An 18,052-nucleotide genomic window follows, 5' to 3' on the forward strand; every position below is an offset into this window, starting at 1 on the left:
TAGAATCTTATTTGTTACTAAAACTACCGTGGTAAACTATCGCGGTAAACTAATAAACTACCGCGGTAAACTACTGCGCGGTACCATTCTGCAAGTGGTATCAGAGCCTAGTGCTCTTTTTTAAAAAATAAGATACTTCCCTTTTAAATGGAAAACAAAAAATTATTTAAAGACGATTCGGAAGAATCAAAACAAAACACTGAGGTAATAAACTTTAGTGAAAACGAAAAGGGTTTTGTATCAGATTATATGATTAACTCTGATCAACTAACAAAAATTAGCAAGCTTAAAATCAAGCTTGACACAAAACAAGTTTTTAATCAAACAAAAACTTTACAAAATTTAGTGTCTAGAGCCTTTTCTAGAAAAAACAACATATTTTATTGTTTTAACACTGAAGAACTTTCAGTGGACATAAAAATACATCGAGAGAAGTTTATTTGCCACTTCTTACAAAAGGGGAAATAGCAAAAAGGCTTTTACATATTAAACCAGAGTTGAGAAAATCTCTTAATATGGTACATATAGGAGCAGTCAAAATTCTCCTAAAAGCACAATTTAGAGATGGAATAAATTTTCCTATAAAAATGGCCCTTGTTGATAATAGAATTATTAATAGGCAAGACGCTCTTCTGGGAGCAATTCAAGGAAATTTAGCTTATGGTAAATTCATGTTTACTATTTATCCTAAATTTGCTTTACATCGAGACTCAAAAGATTTTGATAAAACTCTAAGTTTTATACACCAATGTGAAAGAACTGACCTTATGGAACCAGGAAATAAAGTTTTTACGATTAATTATTTAATTTCGTATGCTTTAACTAATAGTACTCATTCAATTGAGTATAAGGAAAAAGAAAATATAACAATTGAAGATATTTTCTCAGAAATTGGAATTGTCGAAGGAAGTAAATTTTCTGAACCTTCACAATTACAATAAAATTGGGCAATTGATATTGCAAGAAATAAACATATTCTAGGAACAAAACCTAGACACAGTTTTGCTGGACCCTCTTTACAAATAAGAGAATCTAGTAACGCTGAAGACTTAATGCGATCCATGTCTGAAAGGATAGACAAATATGGAGAAATCTTAAAAGAGGTTATTGGGACGTAATGTCTTTAAAACCCCTTTTAAGTTATTTGCATATTACTAATAAGCAAAAACGCTTATTATCATGAGTTCTCTGGGTAAAATAGAAGAAATGCTTAGAGATTTAATTAACAAGGTAGAAGTTTTATCTACTAACGAAAATCTTGAAGCAATTGCTCCAAAAATCATAAAGGATATTTCGGAAAAAGTTGACGAAAAAATAAATTCTGAAATTCTTTTGCTCAAAAAGAAAAAAGAAAAAGTGAGCACAGAAAGAAGTTTTCGAAAATATTCATTTCCAAATTTCAACGTTGGAAATCCATCTCTAGGAAGCTCTAAAAGTCCAAATGCATTAACATGGCCTTTTGGATCAACTTCAAATGACTAATAAAGGTCAAATGAAAAACCTTTTTAGAAAAATAAATCTAGAAATTTCTAGACATTGTTTCTATCTAGAGAGAAACAATCAAAGAATTTATGAATTACTTTTGGATTGGAATATTCATCCATCTGATAAACTTTCTGAATTAACTAATTTAAAAAGAAAAAATTCCCTTATGGAAAAAGACGTTCAAAAATTAAAAAATAACAAGATTATTTTATCTTGTGGATAAAATGAGTTCAATCAACCAAAAATTGGAGAAAATTTTAGATGAACAATTGGAAACCCTTCCAATTGAACAAATAAATGAACTTGTTCACCTCATTTCATTAGATGACAAAGAATGTGAACAACAGTTTTCAGAAAACAAAATGTTAAATGAAAAATATTTTTCTAAAGATAAAGAAAGAATCTTTGTTTTAGAAAAGGAAGAACCACGGATCTTTGGTCTAAAGGAAGAACCCGAGACTGAAGAAAGTTCTTCTGATATTGAAATGTCTCCAAAACATAGATTAAATAAGGCCTCTACTAGCAGTAATAACAGACGTTTCAATAGAAAAAAGAATACAGAATTTTCCATGCCGTATCATAAAGGTATACCTGATTCTAATAGTAATGATAATGGTAGTTCTACTACTATTAATACTATTAAAATTGATTGTATCTTTAACCTCGACAAAAGAAAATAGGTAATTGATAAATGGAACACTGAGATCAGTCTAATCATTTAGACTAATCCAGAAGAATTCAAGCAAGCTAAGGCTTTGTTATTATTAGTTGAACATAAGTCTGCAGGAATTGTGCAAAACTTCATCAAAGGAACAACTTGGGATGAAAATATGCATGGTGAGGATCTTTTTGATTAAATAATAAATGCAATGTACATGATGTTTTTAGGACTTGACTTCATGACAGATAAAGACCGTGAAAATCAAAAGTTGCTAGAAAAAGCAAGACAAAATCTTGCCAAAGCACAACTTTGTGATATATGTCTTTTAGACGATTTCACTTGTCTTTATGAAACAAATTTATATAAATTAGGCACAGGTGAATTCTATTCATGGATTGATGCCTACTTAATGAAAATTCCCATCGTCAGAGACAAAGCAAAAGAACAATGGAATAAAGAAAAAAATCAGTTTACAATGCACTCTCTCGGGTTTGCTACAAGAATTGTCAAAGAGGAAATTGCAACATACTGTGATTTTTCTGATAAACAGAAACAATTAAAACGTTTTAATAAAAACTGTTGCAAAAAACTCACTGAGCTACCACAACTATCTTTTGGCTGTGAACCAACAAAAGATAGAGGTTATTTCAAAAAGAAATATAAAAATAAATATAGAAGAAAAACTAAAAAACGTTTTTGGAAAACCAAGAAAAGAAAATTTTTACCAGGAAAATATTTTTCTAAAGAAAAACCTAAGGTTTGTCCTCAAGGAAAGAAAAAATGTCGTTGCTGGTGTAAGTCCAGGAACACTACATAATCGGATATCAAAATCACAATCACGAGTGCGGAATACTGATGAAAGTGATAAGAACAAGAACTTGAATGATTATAATCAAAGTGCACACGGTTTCTAGAGAACCGTCTGGTACACTTGACAAGAATTCGAAAATACTGAAGAAACTCTCACAAATGTCTAACAAATGTCTAACCTAATAATGACCTAGGCTCACCCTATTTATAGTTACATAGGGTGGCCTAGTTACAAGTTGGGCCAAGCCCAATGCACAATATTACTAACCAATCAAGAGCCCAAATCACTAATTAGCCCACATGGCTTATTCCATTACTATCTAACCCACTACAAGGCTAAGCCCAATAGCCTATAATTGTGTTTGATAAAGATAGGCGTAAACCTACACCATTATAGGGCCTTACAATATCCCCCTAGGTTTATGCTGTCTTTATCAAACTGTTGTCTTCATCATGAATCCGTGGGAAGATGCTTTATCTATTAATCTTCAAACTTGGGCTCGTTGTTCTTCTTAATCACGATCAGCTTTGCTTGAAAAACTTGTTGAAAAGAATGCAAGCGGAGGATTCTCAGCAACTCTTTTCTTTGTCAATGTCTTCTATTTCAAGCAGGTTCACAGGTACTTCTTCACATGTACTATCACTGTCAGACGATGACTTGTATCTGGTTCTTCTGACTCAGGTACATCTTGCTATTCTGATGCTTCAAGCTTTGTCAGCAACCAACAGCATCTTAATCTTCAACAACCCCTGTTTCTTGATTTGAGTTTTTTTTTTTTTTAAATTCTGCACATACTCAGAAATTCATAAGCAAACATTTATGTGAAACAGAGGAAAGTACCACATGAACACTCGGTACATCCAAGTATTTGTACTTGGATTTCACAATTCAAATTTCATTCAATTTATGATGATCAATCAAATCTTCAAGAACGGTTAATTTTTAAAACAAATAAAACAAATAAACACTCTATTTTTGGATTTTTCAAATGAATTTTTTTTTAATCTAACGATATAAACTAAAACACAAATAAACAAAGAAACTAATATACAATTACAAATTGCAATGGGATCAAATCACAGTGTTTTAGGCTAGACTACACTTATCAACACTAATTTACTTTGGGTGATCCGAGCGATTGCCAGTATGTTTGTCCCCTTAAACTTATCTCCCTAGGCCTTTTTCAAGTGATGGTCTGCAACTGATTTATCATGTTTTCATTTTAAATTTGTATGAACACTCAAATCAATCACGATCAATTCCCGGAATTTTAGATTTGAACAGACTATCATACGAGTAGTTTCCCTACCACATATTTCACAAGCCCGTTCTAGAATTCTGAAATCTTGACTGGGACTGGATTGAGAAGAGAAAAGAATAGATCAGCAGCAGAGATGGATATAATATACAGATCAAATGAGATTTTCTCAGTTTGATATAGGTTTTTTTTTGGGTTTCTTTTGGGCACTAGAGGGCCTCTTTCGGGTGTAATTGATCTATAGCACGACAACGTACAGCTAGGTCAGCATGTATCTGGATGCAGCAGAAGCTGTCGTTGCCTAGCACCTCCAGGTCAGCATGTATCTGGATGCAGCAGAGGAGGTACACGAGTTGGACAGAAAAGATTTCAGAACTAGAACGAAATTGTGTGTATCGGGACGTCACACACGCATTCAAATAGCCATGTCCTAATTCCAAGTGACCGATCTTTACTGAGGTCATAGAGTAAATTTAGTGTTCTAAGCAGTACCAGTCAAGGAGTCCAGCCATCAGGATAAAGCCTACTAGCACATCACTCTGGAGTCAGACCATTTCAATATTGGTCTTACATGAGTCAGCCCTTAACCATAATGAAATTATTTCATTTCCCATTGATGCAACAAAGTTAAATTTTTTATTTTTCTTGTTTTTCGAATGTTTTTGTATTTTTCTCATTTTCTCTATTTACAGATGGATATGTTTAGATATCCCCCTAAATTTGTGCGTAAATCTTACGCGCAAATTTACCTAAACAACGAAAACGTATGTACACAGAAAAACACAAAAGAAAATGAAAATATTTTTTGTTGTTTTTGCCTAACCGTTCCATCATTAGACTAATCAATATCAAAATTCGAACATGAAATGCAGATTTTGTACCTTTTTGCTGATCTTGTCTTACTTATCTTATCTCCTTCAAACGAAACATATCAACTGTAAAGAAATATACATTTTGCAACAGTAAAATGTTACCCGTTATGTCTCTGGAACAACCGCTATCAACATCCAAAGGTTGTCAACAGCTCCTCCTTGGTTGTCCCTGAAAAGTAAGGAGATTAGTAAGACATTGGTACCCAGGCCATCGTGGTCCTGGGTATACCTGAAGCATCAACAGAAGACACTTCTCGAAAGCACATGTTCCCTTTAGATGCAAGGACTGGTGATGTCGCTGCTTTCTGTTTTGCCTTCCAAATTTGTTTAGGCTTCTCTAATTTCTTAGGAGCCTTGGGCAACACAGTTTGCTTTTCAACCCTTTTATATTTCAAAACTTGTTTAGGTTTCAAAGCTTGTTTTCGTTTAGCTTTTGCAGCATTCCAGTCCCCATCAGATGGTTTAACCTGGGGATGCTTATTCATCATTGCCTTAGGCTTTTCAACCTTCATCGGCTTAGAAGAAGAGTTGTCCCTTGGTGTAACCCTCTGATGTTGTGTATTGTATGGCACATAGGGACGATGTGTGCAGTTCCTTGCTATATGACCGGGTATGCCGCAGTTGTAGCAGGTCTGCTTCTTTACGTAAGGAGCATATCCCGATCCATTCCATCCAACCGATGCTGAGTATGAGTTATACGATTTGTTGGATGATTTGTTTGCAAACTGTTCAAACTTTCTCCTCTGCTTCTTATGTCCCTGTTTACAACAGTTAGCACATTCATTGGATTTAACATTTTCATTTCTAACTATTGGCTTTGGAGGAACATATTTATTTGAAGGGCCTCTCAAAGCTGGCTCAGAAACAGCCTTTCTCACATAAGGAGAAGCATCAGCAGACAAATTAGATTTCTTAGAAAAAACATCGTCAACTTTTTGACACACAACGTCATCCTCCTCAACCCAATCCTCTACTATTACCTCATCTGCACATGAAGTAGAAGCATCAGTAACACTCACACACTTAACATCAGGGACTGGCCTTGTTGTTTCAACTTCGGACATTGTGGGCTCAGTCACTGTTTCACTGCTTGATTTAGCTGAACCACCTGAGTTACATTCCTTTTGTAGTGGCTCTGCTGAATCCTCTACTGCTGAGTTAGCTGCTTCAGAAGACTCACAGCTGGATTCACTAGATTCAACTGATTTCAATTTCTCAGAATCAGTTGCTTCAGGTGATTCACATTTGGAGTCAGGTGGAGCAGGTGGCTCAGATTCCACTATTGTTGGTTCTGATTCAACTATTTCAGGTGACTCGTTACTAGACTCAACTGAATCAACTAACTCTGACTTTTCACAGTTAGTTGTCTCTGAGGAGTCACATGACGAATCAGATGGAGCAGCTGAATCAGTTTGTTTGCGACACCATTCAAAAAATTCATTTAACATAGCAAACTCAAGATTGGTCGATTTAATTTGAGACTCTTCCCTTTTATTTTGCAATTCAGATGGTTTTTGAGAAATTGTTGATTCAGTATTATCTAACACTTGAAAATGCTTATCAACATCAGCATTTTTCTCAAAATTTAAAGTCTCTGTGTGGTTTGAAACTTCAGCAGGTTTCACGAAAGTTTTATCAAATGCCTGTTTTTCTAGAATAATTTCAGTTTTATCTAGCCTTGTGATTTTAACTTTCTTTGGCTTAACAGACTCAACCTTCCTATCCTCGGGCTTCCCATATTCCATTTCAGGCAAATCGGCTATCTCCTCATCAGTCATGGGAATTGAGGAATAGTTATGGTTGTATGGTGGGGGTATAGCTACAAAACCCAACCCCTTATTCCTCACTTCCTTTTTGCTATACTTTAACTGTTGATTTATCATTTTCTCAACCTTTTCACTTGAAACATCAAATTTTTTGAAATTAAACTCAGTGTTTTCAAAGGTCGATTTTAAGTTGTCTAATTCAACAGTTAATTTTTCAGATAGCTCCTTAAAGTGAAGATATCGACATTTTGCTTCGCTTAAATCACTATGCAACTGTCGAATGTCACGTTTTTGAGCCTCTACCATTTCCTTATACCCATCCAGTTTCTTTTTAACTTCGTAGGTACTGGATTTGGTAAGTTGAAGTTGCATAGAAAGCGATTGAGCCTGTTCTTTAAAACCTTTCACTTTCTTTTTACATTTTTCAGTACAACAGACATCATCTAAACATACCTCAGCCTCAGAAGGAATGTAGTCGTTCATTTGAGCCGACATTTCTAAGTAGCAAAGCTGTGATCCCCCGGAAGTGTGATCCCCCCAAGATGTGATCCCCTGAAAAAGTGATCCCCTGAAAAAGTGATCCCCCGAAAATGTGCGTTTTTTAATTATATCCTCAACACAAGCCCAAAGCGAGAACCCGTGTACTCGCTAACTCAAACCCTTTTCACGAACCAGCTTCCTGTACTGCGCCTCCAATCCTGTTTAAAACTTATCGCCAAAACAATAACCAAACCCCCTTTTTTATAATTATTTTTTTATTTAACTTTATAATAAACGATATTATTATTATTATTATTATTATTATTATGATTATAATTATTATTAATAATTTAGTAATGATTACCAAATGATTATGTTATTATTATTATAAACTAATTTAAAGAAACTAAACAATCAAGACAACTGTCAGTGCGTCTTCTTCGTTTCCGGAACCCTAAATCGAACGCCGTTCGTCGATAAACAATCCAAACCAAAACCCTAATCTTCAAACTCAGGCGCGGAGATGATGATGATTGTGATTTGAGTTCGACAGAGATGCGTGATTAACAATGGTGCACGGTTATAGGATTATAGTATGAAGGAACTGTCGACGGTGGTGATCGTGATGAATGACCGGTGTTCGGAGGTTGTCGGTTTACGGTGACGGAGTGAATGGAGAGGTGATCGGAGATGGAGATGAACGGAGATGATTGCAGATGATGTTGGTAGCGGAGGTATGGTGTAACTGTGTGATGAAAAATGATGATGATGCAGTTGCCGGTGACGGTGTTCGGTGGTAGCACGGTGGTCGTCGCAGAGTTCTAAGGAGGTGGTGATGATCAAACGGGGAACAGTGTCGGTTTGCGGAATCGGTATCGGTGTGCTGATGGTTGAACGAACTCGAATGGAGAAAATGATGAGTGTTGATGATGGAGAATCACAGTCGCACAAGTTTGATGTTGATGTCACTTCAATCTCACAAGCCAAGTATGGTTCGGTCGCACAAGATCACCTTATTGGATCGCACAAGAATCCCGTAGACGCACAAGACGGAAATTCAGTCGCACAAGGTTGGAATGTTGTAATCGCACAAGTTAAAATATGTAGTCGCACAAGACCGGTTGCTTCAATCGCACAAGAATAATGAAGCAATGATGATGACAATTGTTTGTTGGTGTGTTCGCACAAGTCAACTTTGACTTTGTTGCACAGTTCAACAATTCCTTCTTTGTAGATAAATCCGCCAATCAAATCCCAATAATCAAGGAAACAAATCAAAATCTTCGAAATTCAAAATTTCGTTATTCTTTCCACCAATAAACTCCTTAAAACATGCAAACACAATTGATTTCTTCCAAAAACGGATCAAACAAATGAATTTTCAACTGTTCTTCGGGATCTTCAAAAATTTCTTCGTGTTCTTCGATCTTTAAATAATATCCGATTAAACCAAGCCTTCATGAGACTACTTAGGCTCTGATACCAATTGTAAGTCCAGGAACACTACAATCGGATATCAAACACTAATCAAAGCGCGGAATACTGAGAAAAGTGTAGAAGAACAAGAACAAACAATCGATTGATTAACCAAAGTGCACACAGTTTCTAGAGAACCGTCTGGTACACATGACAAGAATTCGAAAATAGTAAGGAACCTCTCAAAAGTGTCTAAAATTGTCTAACCTAATAATGACCTAGGCTCACCCTATTTATAGTTACATAGGGTGGCCTAGTTACAAGTTGGGCCAAGCCCAATGCACAATATTACTAACCAATCAAGAGCCCAAATCACTAATTAGCCCACATGGCTTATTCCATTACTATCTAACCCACTACAAGGCTAAGCCCAATAGCCTATAATTGTGTTTGATAAAGATAGGCGTAAACCTACACCATTATAGGGCCTTACAGCTGGATATGTTCTGAAGAAGGACATTATGCCAACGAATGTCCCAACAGACAAAAATTTCCAGAAAAATTAAAATTTATTTTGGAAGCTGAAACCGAGGGATATTTTCCTTCTGAAAATATTTTTGATGGCTATACACAAGTATATACATTAGAAATATTAGACAAATTGTCATCCTCTGAACCTTCAACGGAAGATTCAGAATGAATTCTAACCACTCTTTTAATGAGGGGGATGATGACAGCAAAAAACAGACTCATTATTTTGAGTTAGCAAATATAACGAATCCAAATTCAATTTATATCAAAGGAAAAATATTTTTTAAAGGATATAAAACAATTTCTCTACATTGTTATGTAGATACAGGGGCAAGTCTTTGCTTGGCAAGTAAACATGTAATTCCTGATGATCTATGGGAAAATGCTCCCAAAGATATTAAGGCAATTATTGCCAACAAAGAAATCATTAAACTAGATAAGGTGTGTAGAAACCTTGTAATCTACTTTTCTGGAGAACCATTTACCATTCCTACTATCTATCAACAAGATTCAGGTATGGATTTACTTCTTGGAAATAATTTCTGTCAACTATATGGACCTTTCACTCAATGGTTAGACGGAATATCTTTTCATCTTAATCAAGAAATGATTTTGATTAAAAAGGTTACGAAGGCTTTTCAAATTGGAAAACCCAATTTTCTTGAATCCATGAAAAAAGATTCAAAGATAAAACCAATTCCTGGAACTAATATAGTCCAAGAGGCTATAAAACTAGAAAAAATATTTTTTCTTGAAATACAAAAGTTTCAAAAAAATTGAAGAACTACTTGAAAAGGTTTGTTCAGAAAATCCTATTGATCCTGAAAAATCCAAAAAATGGATGAAAGCATCAATAGAGCTTATAGATCCTAAAACTGTCATTAGGGTAAAGCCTATGAAATACAGTCCACAGGACAGAGAAGAATTTAATAAACAAATTAAGGAATTACTTGATTTCAAATTAATTATTCCTAGTAAATCACCTCACATGTCTCCAGCATTCCTAGTAGAAAACCAAGCTGAGAAAAGAAGAGGAAAGAAGCGTATGGTTGTAAATTATAAGGCAATCAATACAGCCACTAAAGGCGACAGTCATAATCTTCCCTGTATGCAGGAAATATTAACTCTCTTAAGAGGAAAAACCTATTTCTCTAGTTTCGACTGCAAAAATGGTTTTTGGCAGGTACTGCTAGATGAAGAATCGCAGTTGCTAACTGCTTTCACATGCCCAGATGGTCACTATCAATGGAGAGTAGTTCCTTTTGGATTAAAACAAGCACCGAGCATATTTCAAAGACATATGCAAAATGCTTTAAGAGGTTTAGAAAATTACTGTACCGTCTATGTCGACATTATTATAGTTTTCTCAAACTCTGAAGATAAACATTATTTTCATGTTTTATCAGTTTTAAAAACAATTGAAAAATATGGAATTATTTTATCAAAAAAGAAAGCTAATCTTTTTAAAACAAAGATAAACTTTTTGGGTCTTGAAATAGATCAAGGGACTCATTGTCCTCAAAAACATATTTTGGAAAATCTACATAAATTCCCTGATACTTTAGAAGATAAAAAGCATCTTCAAAGATTTTTAGGTATTTTAACTTATGCTGAGAGCTATATTCCTAGACTCGCAGAACTTAGAAAACCTTTACAGGTAAAATTAAAAAAGGATTATGTATGGGAATGGAAACAATCCGATACAGATTATATCAAAAAGATAAAGAAAAACTTAACCAGTTTTCCCAAACTTTATCTTCCTAAAGAAAATGAATTCTTAATTATAGAAACATGCTTCTCATGATTATTGGGGAGGAGTTTTGAAGGCCAAAACAACCGAAAAAGGAGAAATATTTAAGTATACTTCTGGAAGCTTTAAACAAGCCGAAAGAAATTACCACAGTAATGAAAAAGAATTACTTGCGGTAAAAAATACTATTTCTAAATTTTCTATTTATCTTACTCCTGTAAAATTTTTAGTCAGGACAGATAACAAAAATTTTACTTATTTTCTGAAAACAAAAATTTCGGGAGATAACAAACAAGGCCGTCTTGTCAGATGGCAAATGTGGTTTTCAAGATATTCCTTCGACATTGAGCATCTTGAGGGGGCCAAAAATGTGCTAGCTGATTGCTTGACACGCGAATTCCAAACTACATAAGCAATTACGTATTTTCAAATGGCTTTGTGTGCCTACCTCAAAAGTTTTCTCATGCCTATATAAGATAGGACTTACAAATTTTCAAACGGCATCACTTTCACTACATCAAGAATATTTTTGAAAGTTATGGAGAATATAAAGGCTTTACGCCTAAAAGAAAAAATTCTTTTGATAGAATTAAAAGCTATTCAAGATCAAATAGCTCTCTATGACGAAAGTCTAGAAACAACTGCTAATTCAGAGCAGGAATCCGCAAGGAAACAATCTGAATCTATTCCCTTTCAAACGGAAAAGGGTAAAGAAAAATCAAATCCGTTTATTCCTGTTGCTTTGGAAAAAAGCAAAAATAAAGTGAATGAAGAACTAAAATCTTCATCTAGCCCAGAAGCAAACGGCTCTGGTAAAGGCATATCAAATCCGTTGATGGCTGACAGTTTGCCAAAAACTGCAAAGGTCTCTCTCAGACCAAGTTACTCTCAAGTCGCTCAAACAGCAGAAAATCTTAACTCAAGATTTTACGTTATTTTTGATGGCGAACACAGAGGAATATATCAAGATTGGTCTGTAGTCAAGAATTATGTTGACAGAACTGACTATCCCTTCAAAAAATATGGGTCTTTATTACAAGCCCAACAAGAAGCCACCCGATACTCAGCAAACTGCGGGAAAAAAGAAATACCTTTAAAGGTGCAAGCCCATAACTAGTTTCTCTAGCATTTTCTGCTGGATTAGCAAAGTTCATTTACCCTTCTCCTAATTTACTTGAAATAAGTAATTTATCTGAAGGAGTGAAGAAAGCTATTAAACATTTTCGCAAGAAAATTGCTGTAGCAAGAGATGCCAATATCTTCATTAAGTGTTCTACACTCCCTGACTGGTATCAAGGAAATTCCTTTCCAAGTTACCATCATTTAGAAATTGGTATTGCCAAAACAAGAACAGTCAACCCCTCAAGGGTTATGAATGAAGTTGAAGACTATGAAAATTGGCTTGATATTCGAACAAAAGGATTTATACAAATCCTAAACAACCTGCAAAAAATTAAAGCAGGAAGCTTTAATAAGGTAAATTATTGCAGCACCAACTGCATAATTACCAGCTATAGTGGAACTCCTTTACCTCTACATGAAAAAGAAGTTCTAGAAAGAATGGAGCAACGCATTATTTTCAACAAAATAGAAGCGGGCCCCGTCACTAAAAAACAACTTTGCAAAAAGTTACAACGCACTATCGAAAAATATCAGTGCGAATATTGTGAAGCATCTTCTTCAGAAGAAAACAAAGCCTCGGCTGGAAAAAGCAGCTATTCTTCAGACGAAGACACTCGAGAACTGGACCCAACACATGGGTTTGTCGACTAAATAAACGTCATCCATGACGATTAACTAAGGGCTATAATGGTCTTTTGTAAAATTCACTTCTACTATATAAAGAAGTTGAATTCTCTTAGTTTAGGCATCTCATCTTCCGTATCTTTTCCTTTCAATCTTTCTTTGTTAAACTATAATGTGTAGAAGCGAGTAGACTCCTTGCTAAAGGAGAGGGTTATGTAAATATCAAGAAGTTCTTCCTTAGGGAAGAACAGTTATGAATAAAAATATCAGTTTTCTTTATCCAACATGTTCATCTTTAATGTTTTACTAAAACCTGGAGCCCTGGAGCCACAAGAGTACCGTTAAGGCAGAAGGCCGTAGGGAAGAATTGGCTGGGTTGGTCACTTGGAAAAATCAAATTAAAGATTTACTTAGCCGGATAAGGAAGAAAAGGTATATTTTATTCTAACTGTTAAATTACTTCTAAATATTTACAATAATCTCTCCTTAAGCATTTTTAAACATCTGTTTTATAAACATAAACAAACAACAATCGATTAACTACTATCGAAATCAAATGATTTACTCAATAAAAAATTGTAGTAATAAACAATCAAAAAATGAATCCAATTTACAAATTGAATTCAATTTACATGAATCATATATGACATCTTTTGTCATTTATCGAAACTATACATGTTTCTATTTGCAAAATGAATCTACGAACAAATTTGTAATCATGTTGAATAATTACAAAACACTTCGTAAGGTGTCTTTTGCATAGACAAAATTTGCACTAAAATTGGTAAATCCAATTAAGTACCACATGGGGTACTTAAGTTTTGTCTACTACTCAAGTTTTGTCTACCACAAATTTGTGTACGACAACAAATTTTGTGCAAAAAATTTAATGGCTGCAAATAGTAATTTATTTGTCATCCTACTTACGGTAGTAATTTACCGAAGCAACAAACCTTGCCATCAAATTGGTGAATTCAAAGCACAAATACATGTGCTTGTCATTCGTCTTCTACTGGCCATCAAATTGTGTACTACAAATTGGGTACGACAAACTGTTGGCCACAAAAATCCATGATAACAAATAGAATCTTATTTGTTACTAAAACTACCGTGGTAAACTATCACGGTAAACTATCACGGTAAACTAATAAACTACCGCGGTAAACTACCGCGCGGTACCATTCCGGCCACACAACACGGAAGAAATCCCACTAGTTTTCAATCAAAATAACCTCAAAAATAAATACCACGTCATCGATTCACCACTTGCCCAATCGACGGCTCACAATGATCTAAACCTCATAACACGGATCTGTAATCTCCACCGTCGATCATATATCTACATTGACCGCTTAAAATTCAAAATCCCCAATTCTACCCTTTATAAACCCTAATTCACAATCCAGTTTCAATCAAACAATTTCTTTCCAGAAACCGAAAATCCAGTTAGCTTCTGTTGAATTTGTTGAATCTAACAATGTCTGGACGCGGAAAGGGAGGAAAGGGGCTGGGAAAGGGCGGAGCAAAGCGTCACCGGAAAGTTCTCCGGGATAACATTCAGGGAATCACAAAACCGGCGATCAGGAGGCTGGCTAGAAGAGGTGGAGTGAAGAGGATCAGCGGTCTGATATATGAAGAGACACGTGGAGTTTTGAAGATATTTTTGGAGAATGTGATTCGTGACGCTGTTACGTATACGGAGCATGCGAGGAGGAAGACGGTGACGGCGATGGATGTTGTTTATGCGTTGAAGAGGCAGGGAAGAACTTTGTATGGGTTTGGTGGTTGAATAGTTGATTGATACTAGCATCGTTGTTAGGTTAGATTATTGTATGAATTGTTGTCTTATCTTGGAACAATTTGGTTTTGAATTGTTTGAAATATTGTGATAGTGGATGTGTAAGTATTTTGAATCGTTGATTTGCAGGTTGAAATGGTTCGGGTCAAAATATGTGGGTTGAAATGGTTCAGGTTGAAACGGTCAGATATTATTTAGTTGAATTCTTTCACGTATAGGAAATAATTTGAATTCCTTTAGGTAGAGGAATGTAAAGGAATTCACGCCAAATTCCAATTCCAATACTATTTCAACCATAATTGTCAATAGCGGATATAGTGACTGCTATAGCGCTCTATGTAGCGAAGTGACCAAGTGACGCTAATAGCGACAATTTTTTTGTTGTTGATGTAAATAGCAATTAGATATAGCTATAAAATAGATGGATTTATAGGTTTTTGTTAAATATACATGTAATATAGCATATATACAAGGGTATTTTGATGCAATTTACATATAAAAATTTTCAATTTTTTTTTCTAGTGTATCGCTATTTATAAAATAGCGATCACTATTTTTCGTTATTCGCTTCGTAGCATATAGGTCCGTTGTCGATATTCGCTATTAACAACCATGTTGTCAACCAAACGTTTGAAGATTGGAATAAGATTCAAATTCCAACAAATTATGTGAACCAAACGTCTTTAGAGCCTTGAATTCTGGCGAATCAAACGCCTAGTCGCAAACTCAAGATTGAATCGCGTAGTTGTTGTGGTCTATAAATTTTGTGACTTTACTTGCTGTCAATTCAGAGGGTTAATTGAAGAACTTTAGTTGTTGCTTGGCTTTAATCAAAACTGTGCTTGTGGCTTTAGTTGCTGTTACTTTGTGAGGTTGGTTCAGTGCCATTTTTTTTGTTAAAGATGTTTGATTTTTTTTTTTTTTTTTTTTTTTTATCTTCCAACACGTTTATTTATTTATATATAAACAACTGGCCGAGTTACATCAATATCGCAGGTAAGCGAGCAACAAGCTGCGCCGCTACCCCCTTCTGAATAGCAAACCCTAGCCTATTAAAGACAAACCCCTGCCCCCCTGTTGATGAGCAACTGCTGTGGACAACCTTTTGTACCCTAGTCAACAAACGGATAGCTTCTGGAGCTAGGGAGCCAAAGGTGTCGAAGGCGAAGGGGACAAATGCATGTTGGTTATCAGCACATGCTTTAGCGTGTTTATCCACCTTTTTAGATTCCGCTTTCCTTATAGCCTGTCCTGCTACAAACCCGCTTTCCCTTAAACCAGCTAAGGGGGAGACTCCTGTGAGATCCACACAAGCATGTTTCCCTCCCGCCCAGCCAAAAACGAGCAGATCCGCTGGTCTTAATGTAGATCTCCCTTCCATCGGATCTGTAAGGAAATTCACAGGGGCCTCCTTCTTGGCAGAAATCCCAGCTCTCCTCAAGATGTCCCCCAAGACATCTCTCACCCAGTCGTGCCGATATTTGAAACCAGGGAGCTCCTTACAATGAATAGCATGCTCCCCGTATTTATCCATGCAGGCTTTACGGCAAATTGGGCAGGTTTCATCTTCTGAATACATAGGGATCATCAGCCGGTATTTGAGGATAGCCCTATACTCAACAGCCGACATGCATTGCCCCAGCCCCTCGATCGGGATAACAGTCAAAAAATCTTGCGCATGGGGGCCTTTCAAGCACTCAATCACCGCCTTCTGGCGGGGAGACAAATCGAATGTTTCTCCCAGACTCCGAGCGATTTTGTCAAATAGGGCATTCGCCAAAGTTTTTTGTGGCTTTGGGGGGGCGGTGTCCATATTATAGAAACCGCCAATATCAAAGTCTGGAAGAGAGATACTTAAGTACTCAAGGGCCTGTTGGTAGTCTACGTCAAGCTTAAAAGAATTAAAAGAAAATAATTTGCACACAAGGTGTTTGTTAAAATGACAGAGAGGTCTTTTCTGCCTTGCCTCTTAAAGCCACTGAATAAAACCACAACTTTCATCAAAACCGCTGAACCATACAAAGGTTTTCATATCATAAAGCCGCTGAACCATCTTCTTAAAAGTTGCCGTTTCATGTAACAATCTTCTTAAAGCCGCTAATCACTGAATGAAATGGTGACCATTTTAATAAAAAATCGATGAATGAAAAATGTCATTATTTATAAGAAAAAAGACTTAATCAAATCACAGGCATAACTCATTTATGTTTTTGTACTAGTTATAACGTATAAATGATCAAAAAGATAGTAACGAAAGCTACGACCAACTTGGTTCAATCCAGGCGTGCGGGTAGGTGTGTTCCCTTCCAACCCCGACAATTTCTTCAACGTTTTTGCCATTCAACATGTGATACCTGCATGTTTCAAGTGAATAGAACACCACATTTCCATCCCTAGAATGCAGTCGCGGAAAAAAGACGGCGTTCTCCATTTCACGCGCTTTAGCTTCAACGCAGAGACACGTTGTGTCACCAATGTAGATTGTGTACCTTCCTAAGCAGTTTACTTTCTCCCAACCTTTCGTATGATCATTCATCTTGAATACCTCCACGATACATTCGCCTACAACGACTAGTAAAAGTTGTTGATCACGTTTCACTAGAAAATAGTCTCCTTCACAAATTCTTTCCGGTCCAACTTTCTTGACATTGTAACGTTGGAAATTGCGTAAGTTTTTTAAAACACAAACCTGGCCCTTGTCGCAAAGGACATAAAGATCTCGGCCACAAAACGTTGGAAAACGAAAGTGACGCAGAGGGGCCCCACCAAAATCCAACTGAATCGTACGCCAGGGTTGTTCTCGTGCTACAAAGTGGATGCAAACACGTACATCATTACTTCTTGTATAAAATCCAACAACCATACAGTCAGGGGAAGTAGGAGGCGCAGAGAAACATAAGCTATCGAAATGTAGATGCGTATATGGAAGCTTACGGATCTCACTCGTGAAAGGGTTATAGAACGACAGGATATAAGCACCGCTATAAAACAACAACCAACCAAACCTTGAACAAAGTATTTTGTCGCGATCAATAAACACTCTTGATCGCTTCATATAGTACTTGTCACCAAACACCGGATCTATAAGATTGATAGTGCCGAGATCCTTATTCTTGTCTACCACCATTAGCCATGGCGACGTTAACGAATAGTTGTGTAATCTCCTTGATGTTGTTTTGTCGCTCCATCGTATCAAAGGGGCTGCTAAACGACAACGTTTGCATGTAGCACGAAAGTACATGTATTCAACACCAATACAGCGATCCGTTATCATCTCCAAAAGATGAAACGGAAGATTAAGCAGGCGTGTTTCGTTCAATTCAACCTCCTCGTATGTAGGTGATCTTACATCTATCGTACCGTTTTTATCCTCTTCTTTTTCGGAATCACATGTTAACTCAGAATCTTCATCATCAACTTTTGACCTACAGGCAATAAATGTCAGCAAAATACAAAAAAAAAAAAAAAATCAAGACAA

General features: G+C 36.0%; 1 protein-coding gene across 1 annotated transcript; it reads left to right on the forward strand.

Annotated features, from left to right (window-relative positions):
• The first annotated feature begins 14,229 nt into the window (after window positions 1-14,229).
• On the forward strand, window positions 14,230-14,720 carry LOC110912770 (histone H4). Its single transcript, XM_022157574.2, has 2 exons — window positions 14,230-14,565; window positions 14,601-14,720. The coding sequence occupies exon 1, from the start codon at window positions 14,254-14,256 to the stop codon at window positions 14,563-14,565; it is 312 nt and encodes a 103-aa protein (XP_022013266.1). The 5' UTR covers window positions 14,230-14,253; the 3' UTR covers window positions 14,601-14,720.
• Window positions 14,721-18,052: the final 3,332 nt, after the last annotated feature.

Source organism: Helianthus annuus, chromosome 15, assembly GCF_002127325.2.
Source record: "Helianthus annuus cultivar XRQ/B chromosome 15, HanXRQr2.0-SUNRISE, whole genome shotgun sequence".
Classification (NCBI taxonomy): Eukaryota; Viridiplantae; Streptophyta; class Magnoliopsida; order Asterales; family Asteraceae; genus Helianthus; species Helianthus annuus.

Coding starts and splice junctions, on each gene's coding strand:
- LOC110912770 (XM_022157574.2), top strand. CDS start 14,254: ATGTCTGGACGCGGAAAGGGAGGAAAGGGGCTGGGAAAGGGCGGAGCA.